Below are 21,913 nucleotides of genomic sequence, written 5' to 3'. Positions count from 1 at the left end.
AATGGCCAGCGGATGAGGGGTGGGCAAAAAAAGCACTTCAAAGACACCCTCAAAGTTAACATGAAGAAGTTCAACACTGACATAAACTCGTGGGAAACGCAAGCCCTCAACCGACCAAAATGGAAAAGGACCTTTTAGCAAGGATCCGAGTATTTTGAGATCCAACGGAGACAACAGGAAATGGAGAAATGGGAAAGGAGGAAAGAATGCACCACAGCCTGACTCAACAATCCAGATCTACCCCTTCCATCGGGAAATGTCTGCCCCAACTACGACAAGATCTGTGGATTGGTCTCATTAGCCGTCTGAAGATCCACCAGTAATAAGTAGCTATCATTTTATGGAAGACAATTATCCTTGAATTCCGAGGGATTGACCACTCCACAAACAGTTTCCCCCCTGAAGAGAGGAAATGTAGTACATGTGACAGATGTTAGCCATGTTGCTTTATGCGTTACTGGAAGAGGTTCAAACACTACAGTGATAAGGTTGGTACAAGAAACTATAGAGAATAGAATAGAATACCTAGTTCTGGTACTGGCTACTACCATCAGTGCTGTTTCGTGTGTTGCTGAGCCCTGCCTTGGTGCTACAGACACCAAAGAACTCTCATCCTGGGTCTTCACTGAGCCCTTCTTTGGATGTGAGGAGTAAACAAGCTTCACATTTGAGAGGGTCTCTGTACTTCAGCTTCAAATCCCCCCATCTTGGAGGTGGCAGCTATTCTGTTTTTGGACCCTGAGAAGTGATGAATATTTTTACACTCATCTGAACTTAGGTAGTGACTTTGGCCAATGGGAAAAAACAGTAAGCTGGAACTCTTGGATTCACACTTAGGGGTAAAGACACCAGTTACCCAGCTTATTGGTCTGTAGGGTATATTCCTTGCCCCTGCATCCCCTTCTGCAGGTGAGAATTGCCTGCTATAAAGCAGAGTTGGCTATATGACTTCCTCATCTCGGGATGCATTACCTTGTCATGTCATCTCTCACGGAGCTGATTCAAGACAAAATCACTTTTCTGTGGGTGCCAGAGATAGACCTCTTGATTATTTCCAATCAGAAATATTTCTTCTGCCTATGGTGTCTTCCCATCAATCCCACTGAGCTAAAAGCAGCTCAAAAAACATATATTTTTATATCTTAATCTGTCTATTCCAGTGAATGTACTCTGGTTTGCATAGTAGGAGACCTCTATCAATGAAGCTGTATCCTACACTTTGGCCTTTATACGGCACCAAGAGTTTTCACCAATTGCCAGACTGACATAACTATTTTTTATCAGCTGTCAGGACATCCAAATCTATATCCAGACTTTGGCCCTCAAGAAAGTGTGCAGGTTCTTCTAGTCCTTGGAACTTCACACACACAAATAATGCTTTACTTTGATCCAAAAGCAAAAGGTGGCTAGCCCTGCATATGCCATATTCTATATGGAAAATGTGATCTTATTTGCATCATCATCCTAATTGATATCTAAAAAGGTGTCTGATTTCAGTTGCTTTCAGGTTACTAGCCTCTTTATTTCATCAAGATTCATTCACATCCAGGAAGGTAGGCACCATAACTTGAATGTCCAAAGGTCCTTAAGTTATCCATCTGGAACCAACCTGGGGGACTGGATAGAGTCACTTCTCCCTTTCCCTTCCTTTTTCCCCCCTTCCCTCCTCTTCACTACTCTGCACAGACCTGATTGGCTAGAGGGAGTGCCATTCCAAAACAAGGCCACACAATTAAGTACAGACCACCTGAGAGGGTTTGAGCCAGTGAGGAGATGGCTGGGGAGAGGCAGGACAGGGAACAAGCCTGGAAAGATTTAGAAAGAGAAGAAAAAAAGAAGAAAACATAAGCAGCAACTCTGAGCTAGGGCAGAGACGGAGACACCACCAGAGTGCAGGAATGCAGAGCCTGAACTAGGAGCTGCGTGGAGGAGAGCCAGCTGCTGCACTGTGGCTTGCAAAATAGGACTCTTACAGCTTGAAGCCAACAGGACAGCTGAGACCACACAGCAAGACCCACCTTCACAATGCATGCCAGTATCAAAGTGCACAAACAGGTTTGGGGGGGTTGTATTGGAGCAGAGCAGACAGTCAGTATGTGTCTAGCTGGCAGGGTGTGTGTGCATCTGTGTGCTGTATACTGTATCGGGGGCAAAGGAGTCTGGCTAGCCCCTGCTACAGATCCTGACCTGGGCCTGTTCTTGGCTTTGCCGGGGTTAAGTAAAAGGGCTGTTCTATTGTTAGGTGTGGTACTTGTTCCAGTGGTTAACTCTGACCCCCTCAGAGGGAGGGTTGGTGTTTGTGCAGAGATTTATGGGTGGGACCTGGGGCCCTTCATCCAATCCTGGCATTCCCCTACACAACAAACCTAACCACAAGTTCCCTATACTATTAGGGGGATGAAATCAGGGATCAGTCCATCACAACTCAGAGACTCGCCAGGTCACTCAGACTATGAATCACAATTCTTATGACCTAGCATATATTCAACTACTTGGAGATATCAAAGTGTACTCAACTAGATCTCAGGCAGGTTCAATAGCATTCCCTCACATTGTTGTCATCATAAAAATGTAGAGGGATGTTAAGCAAAATTCTATACATGCATCAGGTAGCTCTTTTTGGCAGCTGAGGCTTCATTTAGGAGAGCGAGAGATGCTGTCACTTCTAGTACACTCTTGACCTGGGATCCAGAGCTGATGCTTGTTTTGGCAGTTCTGCTGTTTTTGTCACCTAGAACTCCTCAACTCGCATTCCCGGTGGTTGTACTACTCGCTAAACTCCCATAAGTGGGAATGTGCAAAGGCCATTTGAAGAAGAAATGGTTATTTACCAGTAACAAGTTTTTTCAAGATGAGCTTGTGTACATTTACACATCTCACCCACTTTCCCGGAGTCTTGGATTAAGAATTCCTAAAATTAGTGGAAGGAATTGAGGAGTAGACCACTTTCCCCTTTTTACTGTGGGAACCCTACATAAGGGGAGGGGGAAACAGAGAGTGAGTGACCAACTGACACTGCTGCGTAGAAGATTCTGGAAACTTCTGGTACACGTTCCTTGATCCGACAAGTGCAAATGTACAGAAGCTCATCCTAAAGAACTCCAGTAACTGGTAAGTAATTTTTATTTTTCTGTGTACTGTAACAGGTGGCTGTACAAAGCAAATAAATCGAAGAACTCTTAGGAGAACTGAGATTCTCCTGGCTCTTAGAATAGTTCACAGTGAGCACAGTTTAAGCTTTATTTTGTAAAAGAAAAAATTCTTATTTCTTCTAGGTTGTTTGGGATAATTCTCATAAGGTGGGCTGTGCTGTTGTTTTTTGTCGTAAGGCTGCAGGAGTAAGAGATGCAGCACATTTTATATGCAACTATGTACCAAGGTAAGTTATTTTTAAAACATTTTAAAATGAAGAGAGTATTCATAATATTTTATTCCTCTAAAAATAAATTGGAATCCATACACATCAGTAGTTTAGTGTGTGGAATCAGGGAAATGATTCATCACTCAGTTAATTCAGGCATCTAAGGACCCATGAACTCTGATTAATGGTGCCTGGCAGAGGTTGGCTGACCCTCTAAACTGGTCAGAGGACCAGCCTACCTCTGACAGGCTCCACAAGGGAGAATGGGGTAGCTCAGGTTCACCTGGGAGTAGTTAACTGATTGAGTAACAGGAGGTAGTTAATTAGACAGGGAAGCACTTAGGCATGATAAAAGGTTAAGGACCTCAAAGGAGGAACTCCTGAGGAGAAAGGCAGTTTCCAGAGAGAGGATCCCTCCAACAGACTGGTGAGAAACTGCCTGAGAAGCAACACTCCAAAGAGGGAGAAGAAGGGTGAGAGGCTTGGGAAGCCTACAGAGGAGGAGACGTAGCTCAAGAAGTGGCCAGGGACTGAGAAGGATTGGTTGTGGCTGTTCCAAACAGAGAGCCTGAGCTGGAACCCAGTGGAGTGGGTGGGTCTTGGCGTCCCCTACCTACTCCAGCCAAGAACTTTGAAGAAGAAGGCTTTAAACCCAGAAGACTTAGGGCTGTTTAGCCACCACTAGAACCATGGAACTTCCAACTCTCCATTATCTTGAAGGGGACAGAGACTATTAAGAACTTGTGCAGAGGGCTGGAAGATGAACAATTGAGTGTGATGACATAAGGGGGATGGTGTCAGCTGGTGTAGCTTCCCATCTTGCCACAAAGGGGTGCTAAGGGATAAAGGCCCCATATAATACCACCTGTCAGTAGTTTTGATTTTGTGAGCTTTGTTAGTAAATCTTACACCTTCTAACAAAGGAGGGAACTTCTGCACTAGGAGAGGCCTTACATTGTAGACTCTCTATGTGGAGTAATTTCTAAATGCATGAACCAGATAATTGGTTCAAAGGTAGATGGGTGTTTCTGTGCCTGTAGCAAGATGGAGTGGCCTCCTTCTGAGACTGACAGGGAGGAACCACTCTCTGCTTTCTGGTGAGCAGAGCCAGGCTGGGCCCACCCCTCATGCCAGAAGTGGAGGTGTGGAACAGGAAGTATAAGAGGAGGGGCTTCCAGCTCAGTTGAGCCAAAGCAGGAGCTGGACACCTCTGCCTTGCTGCTGGCCACTGCACCAGAGACTGAGCTGTACCAACCCTACCCCTGGAGGAGGGCCCTGAGGGAAGGAACAGACATCTGCTGAGTACCCCAAGGAGCTGCTGGGACTGCTGGCTGCCAGGCACCCTGAGAAGACTGAGAACCCACGAGCAACAGAGCCCTACAGATGGGTAGGAAGTAGCCCAGAGAAACCAGACATTACTCTTGTGTTGCTGAAACCACAGTTTGTGTGTTTCGGTAGGCTTCCCGCTGACTCAGTGGTGGGATTCTGCATCACTGTTAAGGTTCATAGATTCATAGATTCATAGATATTTAGGTCAGAAGGGACCATTATGATCATCTAGTCCGACCTCCTGCACAACGCAGGCCACAGAATTTCACCCACCACTCCTAAAAAAGACCTCACACCTATATCTGTGCTATTGAAGTCCTCAAATTGTAGTTTGAAGACCTCAAGGAGCAGAGAATCCTCCAGCAAGTGACCCGTGCCCCATGCTACAGAGGAAGGCGAAAAACCTCCAGGGCCTTCCAATCTGCCCTGGAGGAAAATTCCTTCCCGACCCCAAATATGGCAATCAGCTAAACCCTGAGCATATGGGCAAGATTCATCAGCCAGATACTACAGAAAATTCTTTCCCGGGTAACTTGGATCTTACCCCATCTAAAAACCCATCACAGGCCATTGGGCCTATTTACCATGAATATTTAATTACCAAAACCATGTTATCCCATCATACCATCTCCTCCATAAACTTATCGAGTTTAATCTTAAAGCAAGATAGATCTTTTGCCCCCACTACTTCCCTCGGAAGGCTATTCCAAAACTTCACTCCTCTGATGGTTAGAAACCTTCGTCTAATTTCTAATCTAAATTTCCTAGTGGCCAGTTTATATCCATTTGTTCTTGTGTCCACATTGGTATTGAGTTTAAATAATTCCTCTCCCTCTCTGGTATTTATCCCTCTGATATATTTATAGAGAGCAATCATATCTCCCCTCAACCTTCTTTTAGTTAGGCTAAAGGTCCTGGACTAGGATCTGGTGGAGTAGGGTGGACCGCTACCTCCTGCTGCCAACCCCACCCCTAAGATGGCAGCCTACCCACTTTAGGCTGGATGTCCTGCATTTGCTTGATATCTGCCCCAGCCACGGAGCTGGGCCAGAGACCACTACTGCACGGTCATGTCCAGAGAGCTTGAGCCTGACTGTTTGCTGTCTGCTTCAGCCCAGGAGCTGGGTTGAAGACTAATTGCCCTGCCCTGCCCCAGTGGACCAGAGCCCTAGACTCTTTGCTGACACTTAGCCAATGGACACATTTAGCAGGGTATCGGTTACTAGATGGTGTAGTGAGGCGGAGTGGCCTCCCTCAGAGGCCGACAGGCAGGAACCACTTGAAGCTACTGCAGTACCTTAATACACCTTCTGTCTGAGCAATTTAGGCCCATCTGAAATGGATAATGTGTAGCCCAGTCATGTTAACTGTTTTTATATAAACAAAAAACCTAATGTTTTAACTATAGTAGAGAATCGTGTTTTAACCTGGCACAGTGCTTAGGTTAAAATATGGTCTCTTAAAATGGTCATAGTTTTTCTGTGCACAGAGAAAAAACCCTCATGTTGTAACCCAGCAGGTGAGTAGGGCTACAATCTTGTTACACAATCATATTAAAAGAGTTATTTTGGTAATCTAGACAAGCGATTAAGCTATGCTATAGTTTGTGGATCAGTCAATTGGTATTTGTGTTCCATCTTACCTCCTCAAACCACATTATTAAACCTTGAATATTTACTTTCCTAAACCTCATAGGAAACTTGTAAATCTGTTTTTAATCCTTTTGTTATCTGACTGAGAAGATATTAATTTGGGTATAACAGAAAATCCTCAGTTCATTTGCAAACTGTTAGTCAAATCAGTTACCCCAAAACCAAACCTGGATAATGTGCTGTGCTCCAGTCGACTCCTCTGACTTGGCCCACCTCACTGGGCTTTAGAAATAGTCAAGAGCAGAGTCAGGGTACAGCATAAGCAGAATAGGCACATAACATCAGATTTTAAACTGAATAATTTTCTTGGAAATTTCTTGGTAAAATCCTTGGAAACTGAATACTTCCTTTTGACTTCTCTTGGGAACTGTAGTTACCTTCACCTATTTCCCACAAACTCCTAGTTTAACATGTCTTCCCCAAACCTAAAACTTTCTATTACCAACCTGGTTCTCTTATGCTTATAGCATCAATCATCTTTTTGGTATACTCTTCACTTCAGAGTTCATCAGAGCCTAGCAGACTTAAATATTTCTTCTCTCCACCATCTTCTCAGCTACCAATTGGGATTCCTTAGTTTTTTTCCAAAAAGTTATCTACCATGCTTGCAAGAGCTGATGCCTATTGATGAAAATGTTAAGGTCTCACAAACCCAGCTGCCAGTATGCTTGGTAACTACAATATCCTCGTGTAGATAATGGACTATTTTAATTTGATTTTGCACCTGAGATGTTAAGATAAGTGTTAAGCAAAAATGTATGATGGGGTATATTGTGGGATGAAAACCAAAAAGAACAGAAGCTGCTGGGTACCTAGAGGCTTGCACTCATGGATGGAAGCTCCAGTCAGATTACCTTTTTAGAATTTTGTGGGTGTCGAATGTGAAGGATCATTGCTTGGCTCTTGAGGGGAGAGAATATGATCACAGAGGGGACTGGGGACCTAGACTATGATCAGGAAGGGAATCATTGTTAGGCTCTTATAAATCAGGCTTTTCCTCTACTACTTATTCCACAAGGGTTACTGAAAGCTATTATGTACTATTATCTTTAATCTAGTTAAACAAAAGTTTAGTAATCAGTGGGTGAGGTTTTGAAGAGAGCTCCAGGGCCCTTGAGACAGAGTTAAGAAAAGCAGCCAGGATTGCCTAATATTTATAAGCAAGTGTCCTGAGAGGAAGATCAGAGGGGTAGAAGGGCTGTACTAGTGACCCAAAGGCACCAATGTAGAACAAACTGTGTGCCCAGAAAGGGGCAGATGGTGACACCTTAAAAAAGGGATACCCAAATGTAGTGGTACCAATGGCCCCATTGACAACCGTTGAGAAACTTGAAGACCATACCTAATCTGTATGATCATTTTATACATTTTCCATGAATGTGTAAATTCTTCGAGCAATGTTCCTGTCAGTGCTCCACTTCAGGTGTGCATGCACCCTGCACCTTTGATCAGAGATTTTGGTAGTGGTGCCCGTTCAGGCCATGTATGCACCTTACACATCCTCATGCTGCATAGTGAGGCTGTATAGGGCTGGGAGAGCAAACTGCCCTCACTTCCTTTGCCCAGAGATGGAGTTTGTGTGCCTGTTTTTTTCCTTTAGAGTTAGAATATACTACACAGTGTTAGTTTATAGGATTCTTACAACTTGTATAGTTATTAGAACTGTTGTTCCTGTTTTCTTAGAAAAATAAAAGCTATTTAACCCCTTATCAATGGGTCAAAGGGGATGCCGGGCTCTATGAGTTTTAAAATGTGCCTATTCTGTCAAGAAGTGATTCCCATCAGCAACTGGCATTTTCAGTATATTTGTTGCTTGAAGAAAAGGAGTACTTGTGGCATCTTAGACTAACCAATTTATTTGAGCATGAGCTTTTGTGAGCTACAGCTCACTTCATCGGATGCATACCGTGGAAACTGCAGAAGACATTATATACACACAGAAAATATGAAACAATACCTCCTCCCACCCCACTGTCCTGCTGGTAATAGCTTATCTAAAGTGATCATCAAGTTGGGCCATTTCCAGCACAAATCCAGGTTTTCCTCACCCTCCGCACCCCCCCCCCCCACAAACTCACTCTCCTGCTGGTAATAGCCCATCCAAAGTGACCACTCTCTTCACAATGTGTATGATAATCAAGGTGGGCCATTTCCTGCATAAATCCAGGTTTTCTCACTCCCTCACCCCCCTCCAAAAACCACACACACAAACTCACTCTCCTGCTGGTAATAGCTTATCCAAAGTGATCACTCTCCCTACAATGTGCATGATAATCAAGGTGGGCCATTTCCAGCACAAATCCAGGTTTTCTCACCCCCCCACCCCCATACACACACAAACTCACTCTCTTGCTGGTAATAGCTTATCCAAAGTGACCACTCTCCCTACAATGTGCATGGTAATCAAGGTGGGCCATTTCCCAGCACAAATCCAGGCTCTCTCACCCCCCCCTCCCCCGGGGAACGAACACACACACACAAACTCACTCTCCTGCTGGCAATAGCTCATCCAAACTGACCACTGTCCAAGTTTAAATCCAAGTTTAACCAGAACGTCGGGGGGGGGAAGGTAGGAAAAAACAAGGGCAAATAGGCTACCTTACATAATGACTTAGAGACTGGGAGTGGCTATTTAAGCCTAAATTAATAGTATCCAATTTGCAAATGAATTCCAATTCAGCAGTTTCTCGCTGGAGTCTGGATTTGAAGTTTTTTGTTGTAAGATAGCGACCTTCATGTCTGTGATTGCGTGACCAGAGAGATTGAAGTGTTCTCCAACTGGTTTATGAATGTTATAATTCTTGACATCTGATTTGTGTCCATTTATTCTTTTACGTAGAGACTGTCCAGTTTGACCAATGTAAATGGCAGAGGGGCATTGCTGGCACATGATGGCATATATCACATTGGTGGATGTGCAGGTGAACGAGCCTCTGATAGTGTGGCTGATGTTATTAGGCCCTAGGATGGTGTCCCCTGAATAGATATGTGGGCACAGTTGGCAACGGGCTTTATGCAAGGATAGGTTCCTGGGTTAGTGGTTCTGTTGTGTGGTATGTGGTTGTTGGTGAGTATTTGCTTCAGGTTGCGGGGCTGTCTGTAGGCAAGGACTGGCCTGTCTCCCAAGATTTGAGAGAGTGTTGGGTCATCCTTCAGGATAGGTTGTAGATCCTTAATAATGCGTTGGAGGGGTTTTAGTTGGGGGCTGAAGGTGACAGCTAGTGGCGTTCTGTTATTTTCTTTGTTAGGCCTGTCCTGTAGTAGGTGACTTCTGGGAACTCTTCTGGCTCTATCAATCTGTTTCTTCACTTCCGCAGGTGGGTATTGTAGTTGTAAGAAAGCTTGTCAGAGATCTTGTAGGTGTTTGTCTCTGTCTGAGGGGTTGGAGCAAATGCGGTTGTATCGCAGAGCTTGGCTGTAGACGATGGATCGTGTGGTATGGTCAGGGTGAAAGCTGGAGGCATGTAGGTAGGAATAGCGGTCAGTAGGTTTCCGGTATAGGGTGGTATTTATGTGACCATTGTTTATTAGCACTGTAGTGTCCAGGAAGTGGATCTCGTGTGGACTGGACCAGGCTGAGGTTGATGGTGGGATGGAAATTGTTGAAATCATGGTGGAATTCCTCAAGGGCTTCTTTTCCATGGGTCCAGCTGATGAAGATGTCATCAATATAGCGCAAGTAGAGTAGGGGCTTTAGGGGACGAGAGCTGAGGAAGCGTTGTTCTAAATCAGCCATAAAAATGTTGGCATACTGTGGGGCCATGCGGATACCCATAGCAGTGCCGCTGATCTGAAGGTATACATTGTCCCCAAATGTAAAATATAGTTATGGGTAAGGACAAAGTCACAAAGTTCAGCCACCAGGTTAGCCGTGACATTATCGGGGATAGTGTTCTTGACGGCTTGTAGTCCATCTTTGTGTGGAATGTTGGTGTAGAGGGCTTCTACATCCATAGTGGCCAGGATGGTGTTATCAGGAAGATCACCGATGGATTGAAGTTTCCTCAGGAAGTCAGTGGTGTCTCAAAGGTAGCTGGGAGTGCTGGTAGCGTAGGGCCTGAGGAGGGAGTCTACATAGCCAGACAACCCTGCTGTCAGGGTGCCAATGCCTGAGATGATGGGGTGCCCAGGATTGCTTGAGAGACTCATATCCCCAGAAAGTGCAAGATTTACACTTTTTAAGGGAAGGTTCCATAAAAACAGGAAAACGAAGTATAGATGACTAATGGTGGAGCAAGCCTTAAGTCCAGCTTCAGAGCAGGTACAGAGAATCTCCAGGAGCCTGTAGTTCTGTTAGTGCCAGTCTACATCGAGATAAGTCGCTGAGAGCTTCCAAGGTGAAGGCAGCATCAAAACCCTGGGCTCCAGCATGCTTTAAGTACTGACTGAGACCTACTGAATTTGTTACTGATGGTTTGCCATTAAGGAGGGGGATAAGAAGAACAGAACAGAGTTCCTCCTCAAAGAAAGCTTGGTCACTGGAGACCTCAGGCCCAGAGAGGAGTGCTATGAGGCTCTGAGTCCTTTGGCTAACATGATGCACTATAAGACTTCATCTAAGTCCCATACCTTGGCAGTAAAGAGCATGATACTGAAGACTACTATTATGGCTACCATCAGTGCCCATGATGGTAAATAGAGTAGCCTCATTAGAATCTGTGGTACCATAAGCAGCACCTCAGACAGGATCAACTAACTCTACCCCCTCGCCTGGGGCCATGGGGGGGAGGGGTCAAGCTCTGAGCCCCCTGCCCCCCCGCTGGGGCCAGCCATGAAGGGGGAGGGGCTGAGAACAGCAAGAGGGGCATAGCCTCTGCTGTAAGTAGTGGGGCATGGGGCTAGCTTCCTCAAGGGGAAGCTTCACCCATGGACCTCTTGGTACCTAATGAGCCTGAGTCTCCCCTCGTTGCAACTTCCAGACACCTCTCGATACTGATATCTGGTTGGTCACCAACTGCACATGTACAATTGAGCTCACTACTTCTCAACATCTACCGTTCAAGAAGAGGTATTGTCGCCTTCTTTACAATATGTGGGAGGGCATTCTGACTCAGAGCTTTCTATTCAAAGCACTCAAGCTTATTCGAAGAGATGTTGTTCTTCTCTGCAGATACAAGACCTGTGCCTATCAATACTTGGGTCAATGAATGATGGCTACCTCCCCTTTGCATTATGGTCCTTCTCATTGGCCTTATTAGAACCCATGGGCAGTGTACCTCCAGCAGTTTCACCAGGCCCCACTATTCTCACAAGAACATAGAAAAACTAGTTCTCTGATACTTTCCATCCCTCCTCCCCACTCTGAATCAATAGATGAGACATTTTGAGGAGCAAGAGGCGAGGGCCGACCAGGAAGTCACCCCCACCCCTTTACAAATGTCTTCATCGCCTGATGAGACAGTAATGCTGCTGCCGCCACTACCACCATCATTAGCTGATGACTTTTGACAGTTCCAGGACCCGAAGAAATGGGTTGAGGACACACTTCAGATTCTCCTGGGACAAGTTCCCATCATAAGCTCCTGGACATATTGCATGCTTCCACTTCAGCAGGGATAGAAACTACCAGTTAATGAAGCTCTCCTGGAGCCAGCCAAGACCATCTGGCAAACAGGAACATGGAGATCCGTTTTAGTGCCGAAATAAAGGAGGGTCAGCTCGTGGCCAAGACATCTTTGCAGGCTTCACTTTGTAGGCGTGACTTGACATGACTAAACATGGGGAAGGCCTCATTTCTTGGAAGACAGGATTAGAGAGGTGACTAGGTCAGTAGGCTGAAAATGGAATGTTTGTGCTAATAAGTAAATGGGTCAGTAAGCTAGAAAACACTGTCTGAGTTAGCTAAGATAAGAAGGAACACTCAGCGAACCATTTACTAAGAACAATACTAATTTATTCTGTCCAATTTAGCGAAAGGGTGAAAAGTATATAGAAGACTAACAATGCATAGACAGAGCATGCTGCACAAGGACTTGGTCCTGCAAAGTAACCAAGCCAATGTGTGATGCAATGTATATAAAGGGAGAGTATGTCTGTGTAACTTTGAAATTATAACCTGCATCGACCCTGCCCAATGACTCATTTGAGGCTGATCAGCTCAGTGTAGCATTGCTGTATGCTAAATAAAGATACATAACTGATGAAGTCTAGAGTCAAACTGAGTTCTTGGGAAGCTGAGTAGAAAGAGGTCTTTGAGGGAATCCCTACACGCTTGATGCAGCGGCAGTGCAGCCAGGTCTATTTCAACCACGATAGTGATGAGATGAGCTTTCAGAGTGGTAGCCGTGTTAGTCTATATCAGCAAAAATAATGAGGAGTCCTTGTGGCACCTTAGAGACTAACAAATTTATTTGGGAATAAGCTTTTGTGGGCTAAAACCCACTTCATCAGATGCATGGAGTGAAAAATACAGTAAGCAGTGTGAGTGTTTGTGTGTGTGTGTGTGTATATATACACACACAGCGCACATGAAAAGATGGGAGTTGCTTTACCTAGTGGGGGGTCAGTGCTAACGAGGCCAATGCAATCAAGGTGGACATCACCCATTTCCAACAGTTGACAAGAAGGTGCGAGTATCAGCAGAGGGAAAATTATTTTGTAATGACCCATCCACTCCCAGTCTTTATTCAGGCCTAATTTGATGGTGTCCAGTTTGCAAATTAATTCCAATTCTGCAGTTTCTTGTTGAAGTCTGTTTTTGACGTTTTTTTGTTGAAGAATTGCCACTTAAGTATGTTATTGAGTGTCCAGGGAGATTGAAGTGCTCTCCTACTGGTTTTTGAATGTTACAATTCTTGATGTCAGATTTGTGTCCATTTATTCTTTTGCGTAGAGACTGTCCGGTTTGGCCAATGTACATGGCAGAGGGGCATTGCTGGCACATGATGGCATATCACAATGGTAGATGTGCAGGTGAATGAGCCCCTGATGGTTAGGTCTTATAATGGTGTCCCTTGAACAGATATGCGGACAAAGTTGGCAACAGGATTTGTTGCAGGGATTGATTCCTGGGTTAGTGTTTTTGTTGTGTGGTGTGTAGTTGCTGGTGAGTATTTGCTTCAGGTTGGGGGGCTGTCTGTAAGCAAGGACTGGCCTTTCTCCCAAGGTCTGTGAGAGTGAGGGATTGTCCTTCAAGATAGGTTGTAGAACCTTGATGATGCGCTGGAGAGGTTTTAATTGGGGGCTGTAGGTGAGGCCTAATGGTGTTCTGTTTCTTTGTTGGGCCTGTCCTGAGCTTTGTTGCTTCAGTTGTCTTTTTAACCCGGGAGGTACAGTTGACTATTAAGCATTCATCATTTAATGGCCACCAGCTCTTTGTGGACTCAGACAACTCACTTCATGCCCTAAAGTACTCTACAGCTACACTTAGATCCCCGGGGATATACACACCTGGAAAGAAAAGGAAATTCAGCAGGTCTCAATCAGCACAAAGATCCCATCCTGCTCAATTTTCCACCTTCCGCTTTGCTTCGCTGTTCTCTCTGTGGGACTTTTTCTGTTCCTTCTCTACTGCAGACTTGGGGAGGCCAGCATCACATATAAGAAAAAAATTGATCCTTCAATAAGGGGTAAAGCAATTTTTTTTCCTAAGAAAAACAGGAACAATTCCAACAATTATAAAAATACTAATACTATAAACTAACTAAAGAACTAACACTATATGCTATATTCTAACTCTAAAGAGAAAACAGGCACACACTAAACTACATCTCTGGCCGAAGGCAGTTGAGAAGAAACGGTGGGCGGTTCACTCACACAGCCCTGTATAGCCTCAGTAGGGGGCATGAAGATGCATAGGGCACATGTATGGGCTGAACGGTCACCGCTACCAAAGAGATCCAGTCAAAAGGCACAGGGTGCAAGTGTACCTGAAGTGGAGTACCCATACACATCTCTGAGAACTTCAGTTACTGCACAAGGTGAGCAACCTCTCTTTTCCTCTTTTTTCCTCAGCCTTGGATGACCTTTAGAATAAAACAAATGTCTAAATCTAGCTTACTAAATTTAAACTTGTTTTGCTCTTCTTTGTTTAATTCTCCTTCCCTCCCTCTCAACTGCTTCCTCATTTCCAAACTATTTACTTTGTTTTACTTCTCCTTTCTAGTGTTTTCTTCTTTTCCTCTTACTGGATTACTTTTTCCTTCTTCAAGTACTCATCCCCATTTTCCCCCTCTGCTCTCATTTCTGCAAGTATTCCCCCCCACTCATGCTTCTTTCACTTTTGTCCTTAATATCCTTCCATTCTCCTGTTGCAGATTGGAAACTGGCTGAAGGATTGTAAGTAAAAAAAGGTATGAAGTTGGGAAGGTGTAGAGTGGGGGACAGTAGGGATCAGTGTAGGTCATCTTATTTAGTATCTTCATTACTGGTAAAAAAGGCTGCCTGCACATAAATGGAATTTGCAGAGGATGCTTGTGTTTTTGAAAGTAATCTAAAACCCATAGATATGCAATGGAAGAGAGAATCCTGCAAATAAGTAAAGCTGTGGGAGTGGCAATAGTGGACAACAAATTAGACCTGAGTTTGCAATGTGATAATGTAGCAAAAAACTCCATAAGGTCAATGCAATATTTGGCTGCATACATAGAGGTTAAGTAGTAGAGATAATAGACCATTTAATATGGTACTGGTGCAAGAGCATCAGAATATTCCATTCATTTCTTAGCATCACATTACCAGCGAGATGGTTGACAAACAGGGAGAGCAACAACAGTTATGAGGAGACTAGATTGACAAATTATATAGCTTAAAACTACTAACGGATGTGGACATCAAAACAGTCTACAAATGCTTGAAGTGTTCAGACATTAAAGCAAGGCAGAGGAATTATTTAGGGAGGTGCGAGGGGCTATAACTATGCAGGGGAAAAAAGGAAAAACTTAAGGTGAATATCAGGCAAAACCTTCCCTGATAATAAGATCTATTAAGATGTTCAAAGACAACTTGGGACACTTTAAAGTGAACAAGACAAAATACTACAAACTGTACTGAACTCTCCAGCATTGACCAGGAGAACACCTGCATCGTAATTCTCCATTTCTAATGTCTGATTTAATTGCTTCTAGTTTCTGCATTCTTTGACCTACTATTAGGGTTCTTTCTGATATCCTGGGTCTTTATTGCCACAGAATACTATCCAAAGTAGGCTCCCAAATTACAGGGACTTTTTGGCCATAGTCTTTATTTTGTTCAATGTAACAAATATAGAAGGATCATGTAAAAATAATAAGACAATGCAACATATGTAGGGGAACATAAGAGTTTGGAAAAATTGTAGACAGGATCTGTTGTGTGACTGTGAATTTTGTAACAAGGTGTCATCTAGTGGTGGAGGAAGAAATGTTCATCCATATTTCTTATGCTTTGTCTGAGGATGGTTTGTAGTTCTAAAAATTGTAAATATCCACACTTAATTCAAATTTTCATCTCATACCTCTGAAGGATTCAAGCCACATGGAGGGATGCGGGCCACTGTATAAATTTGAAATGCATGGTTTTAAGTTAGTAGGACCTTTGGTTCCTAACTCCTGTGTCTGTATACTACCTATTTGTATTTGAAGGATTTAACTGACTTCATGTACAAAATGCAAGATAACATACCCTCTGTACTGTATTTGAAATTAGAATTTTACTTATATTCCTGGATACAAACTACATGAAAAGAATTCAGACTGAGAATATAGATATCAACCATTTAGAGTAATGGGGAATTGCGATTACCCCAAAATAAGCATTTTAAAACCAGGAAATTCAAAGTTAAGGTTAATCTTAAAATAAATGCAAACATCTTGTGTCACAGAAATGCACAGTTAAGGCACCCAAATAGCCTTAACTCTGTCCTGTAGGAACACCATGCAATAACCATACAGTTAAGATTAATGCATCTTTAGTGTTTGTAGTCCTAGATTAAATTTCATGATTTCTTTTTCTATCCACCCTCCTCCCCTCCCATGGTATCACTATATGGCAGAGTTAAGGTTGTGTGGGTCCCTTAACTCTGTCAAACCTGAGAAAAGGCAATATCTATAAGAACATGCATAATGAAAGTCTCTGTGGGGGATGGGAGGGACTGTTAAAACATACTTCACTATGAGAATACCCCACATCCTATATGGCTTATTAAAATACTGCTCTATTAAGTATGACAAAGTTCCTGTTCTTCCTTGGTGGGTCTTGCGCTTATTGGCGGATTTGCTCGCCTTGGAGCTTCACAGCAGCCCTCAGCTTGGCCATTTTTCTTAACCCGCAGTCCAGGTCGACTCCTCCTGTGTCTGACCAGGAGTTGGGAGGATTTGAGGGGAACCCGGGCCCGCCCTCTACTCCGGATTCCAGCCCAGGGCCCTGTGGAATGCAGCTGTCTAGAGTGCCTCCTGGAACAGCTGTGCGACAGCTACAACTCCCTGGGCTACTTCCCCATGGCCTCCTCCCAACACCTTCTTTATCCTCACCATAGGACCTTCCTCCTGGGGTCTGATAATGCTTGTACACAACAGTCTGCATTCTCACTCTCAGCTCCCAGTGCCGCTTGCTCCCAGCTCCTCACACGCACACCACAAACTGAAGTAAGCTCCTTTTTAAAACCCAGGTGCCCTGATGGCCTGCCTTCATTGATTCTAGCAGCTTCTTGATTGGCTGTAGGTGTTCTAATCAGCCTGTCTTAATTGTCTCCAGAAGGTTCCTGATTGTTCTGCAACCTTCCCTGTTACCTTACGCAGGGAAAAGGGACCTACTTAGCCTGCTTTCCTGCTGCTGCCCTCTGGCCTGGCTTTCCTTGCTTTCTGCCCCTGCTTTCGGCTTTCCCCCTTTTCTTTTCGTTGTTTTTTTTTTTTTCCTTTCTCTGCTGTTGCTAGAGTGCTGGCCGGCTGTTAGCCCCTCCCGCCCGCCCTCGGACACTGCTGCGCTCCTGCTGAACCCCCCCGCGAGAGGGGGGGGCCTGCCGACCTGCTTCCCCAGAGGGGGAGAGTGGAAGGACCCAGCCTCCAGACCCAGCTGCTTGCTGTTTGTCTGCAGACCCGTCTCCGGTCGAGAGGACTTTTATCACTTGCTCCGGCATTTCTGGAATGCAAAAAAGAAAGCCCGGAACAGACAGAGAAAAAGCCGTCCACCGGAGGAACGCCGCCCGGGGAATCTATAAATCGCCGTGGAGGGGGCCTAAGACTGAGTAACTTTCGAACTGTGCTCTTGTGTGGGGGGAGGCCTTGACTGTGTCTTAACTGTGTTTGTAGGGACACAGGGGGTGTGGCACAGAGCTGCCCCTCCGATCCATCCGTGTCCTCCCAACCCCCACACTACGATCTTCACCCTCCCCCCACACCATCTTTGCTGGCTGTCCAACATCTGCCTCTGGACTAAGCTGCTTGTCCTGATTCCACCGCATGGGCCAGAAGCACCAGCCACCCAAACAGAACTCTCTGGACAAGCGTACGGTGGTTCATGTGCCTCCCCCCCAAATTGTCCACCCCACAGCTTGTCCCTTTCTACCTGACCCCAACTCCTATTAATCACCTGCCACCGCCCCCGCTGGGGCATCGGCAATGGAGGGCACCGGGGTGACCTCCGCCGCTGCCAGGCCCGTCGCCTCCCCCAGACTCTAGGGAAGCTCCCCCCAGCCGGCGGGAAAGGCCAAGGCAAGAAGAAGGGGAAGGACCCCGCTAAAACCACCAGGCCCTCCATGACAGGGACCACCCCCGCTGCTGCAGCCCTGCCACCGACCATGGCATCCTCCCCCGCTGCTCCCTCCACCAGCTCTGCGGAGTCCCTCCCTCAGCCCCCAGGACGTATGCCCGGGTGATGGCAGCCCCTTCCTGCCTGCCGCCTCGTCATCTCTCCCGCCCACCGCCTGCGCCACCATCAATAGCGGCTGGGGCCCCTTTCCCACCATGACAAGAAAGCACGGTGTCCGACGCCTCTTGGTGCCCGCCTTGCCCCACGTGGAGACCTACCTGCAGGCGTTAGCGAGGGTGGTGGGGCCCTCGGCCATTGTGGCGGCCTCCAAAATGTACAGGAAGGTAGTTTTCTTCTTAACATTGGAGGCTGCCGCCCAGGAAGCAGTGGAGAGGGGCCTGGCGGTGGGAGGGGAGGGGGTGCTTGTCCCCCTAGAGCCGCTAGAGGACCTGGGTGTCCGCCTGGTCCTGACCTCTGTCCCTCCTTTTCTCCCCAGTGCTGCCCTGCTACCCGCCCTTTCCACCCTGGGGAAACCTGTTTCTGTTATTAGCCCTCTCCTGTTCGGCTGCAAGGACCCCACCCTCCATCACATTTTTTCCTTCCGCTGGCAAGTGCGACTTTTACTGCTGTCAGCGGCGCATGACGGAGTGGTGCTCGAAGGGTCCTTCCTAGTCCCCCACCAGGGGACCCGTTACCGGGTGTACTTTTCCACAGGGGAAGCCTGTGCTACCTCTGCCGGGCGTCGGGGCATGTCCGGAAGGACTGCCCCTTAGCCCGGGAAGGAGGGGCACCTGGGATCCCCAAGACCCGACAGGACATCGGCCCCGTCATGGCCGATGCCCCTGGCTGCCCAGAACCCGAATCCGCCCCCCCTCCTCTTCGGACCACCACGACTCCCGCTCAGGCCCAAGGGGCACCTCCCCTACAATGCCCAGATGAGTGGGAGAGCCCTGCCCTCGCTGCTGACAATCTAGCGGGGCCTACAGAGGAGGGTGTGGCAGCGATACCACCAGGCACAGGAGAGAGCCTGCCCCAGGGAGAATCCTCCCTCCCTTATGCTGCCCACCGTCCCCACCCCAAGTCCCTGAGCCATCGCCTTTACCCCCTGACATGACCCCTGCTAACCAGCCCCCAGCTGATGCCATGGAGGGCTGGGCCCTAGTCCAGGGGAAGCGAGGCAAGCGGAAGGCTCGAGCTCTGCCTCATCTACCCGAGGCGGAGGCCCCCTGGAAGACCAGGAAGGGGGGCACCGATGCCGAACCTTCCGCCTTGCCCACGAGTGCGTCCCATCCACCGATGTCAGCCAAGAAAGACGTGGCAGCACCGGAGGGTAGTCTCTCCCCTCCACGGGAGACCCTCCCCTCCGAGACCCTCGAGGAAGTCCCTTCTGTCCTGACGCCACCCGAAGTCCCCGTGAACCCCAAGGCAACCGTCGTGGCAGGTGCCGGCGGGAAGAACCTCGGGGCGGTGGAAGGTGTCCTCTCCTCCATGTTCGAGGAGATCGAGGCCTTAGATCTGACCCCGGTCGCCCAGGGGGAGGGCTTTTTGCCAGCAAAACTTTTTGCCAGCAAATGTCGATCTGGGCGACCTCATTCCACCCCTCTTTTCCCCATGCTCCATCCCCTTGACTGCTGCTTCCGCGCCCACCTCGAGGAGTCCCTGGACTTCTCCACCCACCCGGCCACTGATGGCACCCCACTGATGACCACCGAGCCTGCTCAGGTGACAGCCAGCACCACGCGGCCGGGGCACGAGTCGCCAGGGGCACCCCCCGTTGGTGCGGAGAAATTGACTTCCTTCCCGGGTGGGGGCCCTACAGAAGATAATCCACATCCTGATGCTGTGGCCGCTAAATCCACCACAGAGTACGCGCCCAGTGTCACTGAGAGCTCCCTCCCCACCCCCTTAACCCTTGAGCCTGATCGGGAGGCGCCATCATCCAGCTGCTTGCCTCCCAAAACCCAGAACCTCGCCCCTGCCCCTACCCAATTTACCTCCTGCAATGTCATTGCCGCCCCCAGGGCTGTCTCCTTCCCTTTCCCAACTGATGACCCCCAGGGAGCGGCGTTTGTGTTCTCCTGCCGCAACCCATTAGGAGCTGCTATTTTCCCTCCACCGTCCCCTATCGCCCCAGAGCTTGAGGCAGGCCTAGAAGCTCCAGCCCATCAGGCACCCCGTTGGGGGTCCACACCCTGCTTGTCCGTTTTAGTGGACCACAGGGCTGCACCAAGGACCCCGCCGGGGAACAACCGGGAAACCGTAACCCCACCCCCCCCATGAGCTGCGAGGAGAGCTGCGGAAGTTTTTAGAGGATGTCTGTGGCTCCTGCAACAAGGTACAACTTGCTCTCCAGCGATGGGGGAACTTTTCTCAAATCCTCCGGGCCACAAGGGCTCTCATGGGGGAAGGTAAAGGGACGGGGAAGCAGGATGCCACGGCCTACTGGCGGGTCCATGTCTTCCGTGAACAATTACTCACCTACGGGATGGGTCACGGACTGCTGGGTGGCCCACTGGGAAATGCGAGCATCCCTGCCAGTGAGAACCCCCCCGACCCTCCCCATGACACCTCTCACCATCACAATGTTGAACACCCGGGGTTGTAGGATGGCTCTCCGCAGGTCCCAGGTGCTCTCCTTCCTTCGGGAGGGAGGGTACTCTGTGGTTTTCCTGCAGGAGACCCATACGGACCCGACCGACGAAGACAGTTGACAGCTGGAGTGGGGGGGACAGGGTCAACTTTAGCCATGCCACAGTTCGACAGGCTGGAGTGGCGACCCTGTTCTCCCCTGACCTATGGCCCGAGGTGCTAGGGGTCGCCAAGGCCGTGCCGGATCGCCTGCTGCATCTCGGGTCCGTATGGAGGGGCTCGTGGTTAACCTCGTTAATGTCTATCCCCCGACATCGGGCCTGGAGCAGCTGCAATTCTACCAGCGGGCATCCGCCTTCCTCGGCGCTTTAGATTCTCACGAGTGCCTGGTCTTGGGAGGGGACTTCAATACCACCCTCGAGGAACAGGACCACTCGGGGACCGAGCAGAGCCCGGCTGCCGCGGACATCCTCTGGGAGATAGTCGAATATCACTCCCTAGTGGACATCTGGCATGACCACCACCCGGATGACACTTCCACGTTCACCTTTGTCCGGGTAGAAGTCCATTGGTCAAGCCACTCCCGGTTGGACCGCATTTATTTATCACGCTTCCATCTCTTATGAGCCCACTCCTCCAGCATTCGGCTGGCCCCATTTTCTGACCATCATCTAGCCACTGTGCGGAGAGGCCGGGGCCAGCCTACTGGCATTTTAACAACAGCTTGTTGGAGGATGAGGGCTTCGTGATGTCCTTCCGGGAATTCTGGCTGGCCTGGCGAGGGCAGCTGTGTGCCTTTCCCTTGGCGCGGCAATGGTGGGACCTGGGGAAAGTGCGCGCCAGGCTTTTCTGCTGCGACTACACCCAGGGCACCAGCCAATGGAGAAATGTGGCAATAGAGCAGTTGGAACGGGAGGTCTTAGAGCTGGAGAGGCATCTGGCCGCCAGCCCCGAGGACCCGCTCCTCTGCAGAGCGTGCCGGGAGAAGCGGGAGGAGCTCCGGGCCCTCGAGGACCATTGGGGCCGGGGTGCCTTTGTTCGATCCACATCCGCCTCCTTTGGGAGATGGATCGCGGCTCTCACTTCTTCTATGCCCTGGAGAAAATGAGGGGGGCCAAGAAACACGTCACCTGCCTCCTGGCAGAAGACGGCACCCCCCTCACGGAACCGGTGGAGACATGCGGGAGGCCCGAGCCTTCTATGCAAGTCTTTTTCTCTCCGGATCCGACTGACCGTGGCACTTGCAGAGTGCTCTGGGAGGAGCTCCCTACGGTCAGCACGAGCGACCGAGACCGGCTAGAGTTGCCTCTCACTCTGG

General features: G+C 48.1%; 1 protein-coding gene across 1 annotated transcript in view; it reads left to right on the top strand.

Moving 5' to 3' along the window:
- LOC140906735 (glioma pathogenesis-related protein 1-like) overlaps positions 1–21,913 on the top strand; it is a 64,108-nt gene that overhangs the window by 16,915 nt on the left and 25,280 nt on the right. Inside the window, exon 3 of the mRNA XM_073331276.1 lies at positions 3,276–3,379. Coding sequence (XP_073187377.1) covers positions 3,276–3,379 — 104 coding nt within the window. The remainder of the gene's footprint in view (positions 1–3,275; positions 3,380–21,913) is intronic.

This window comes from Lepidochelys kempii, chromosome 1, assembly GCF_965140285.1.
Source record: "Lepidochelys kempii isolate rLepKem1 chromosome 1, rLepKem1.hap1, whole genome shotgun sequence".
Taxonomy (NCBI): domain Eukaryota; kingdom Metazoa; phylum Chordata; order Testudines; family Cheloniidae; genus Lepidochelys; species Lepidochelys kempii.
This window is presented reverse-complemented; position numbering and strand designations above follow the sequence as displayed.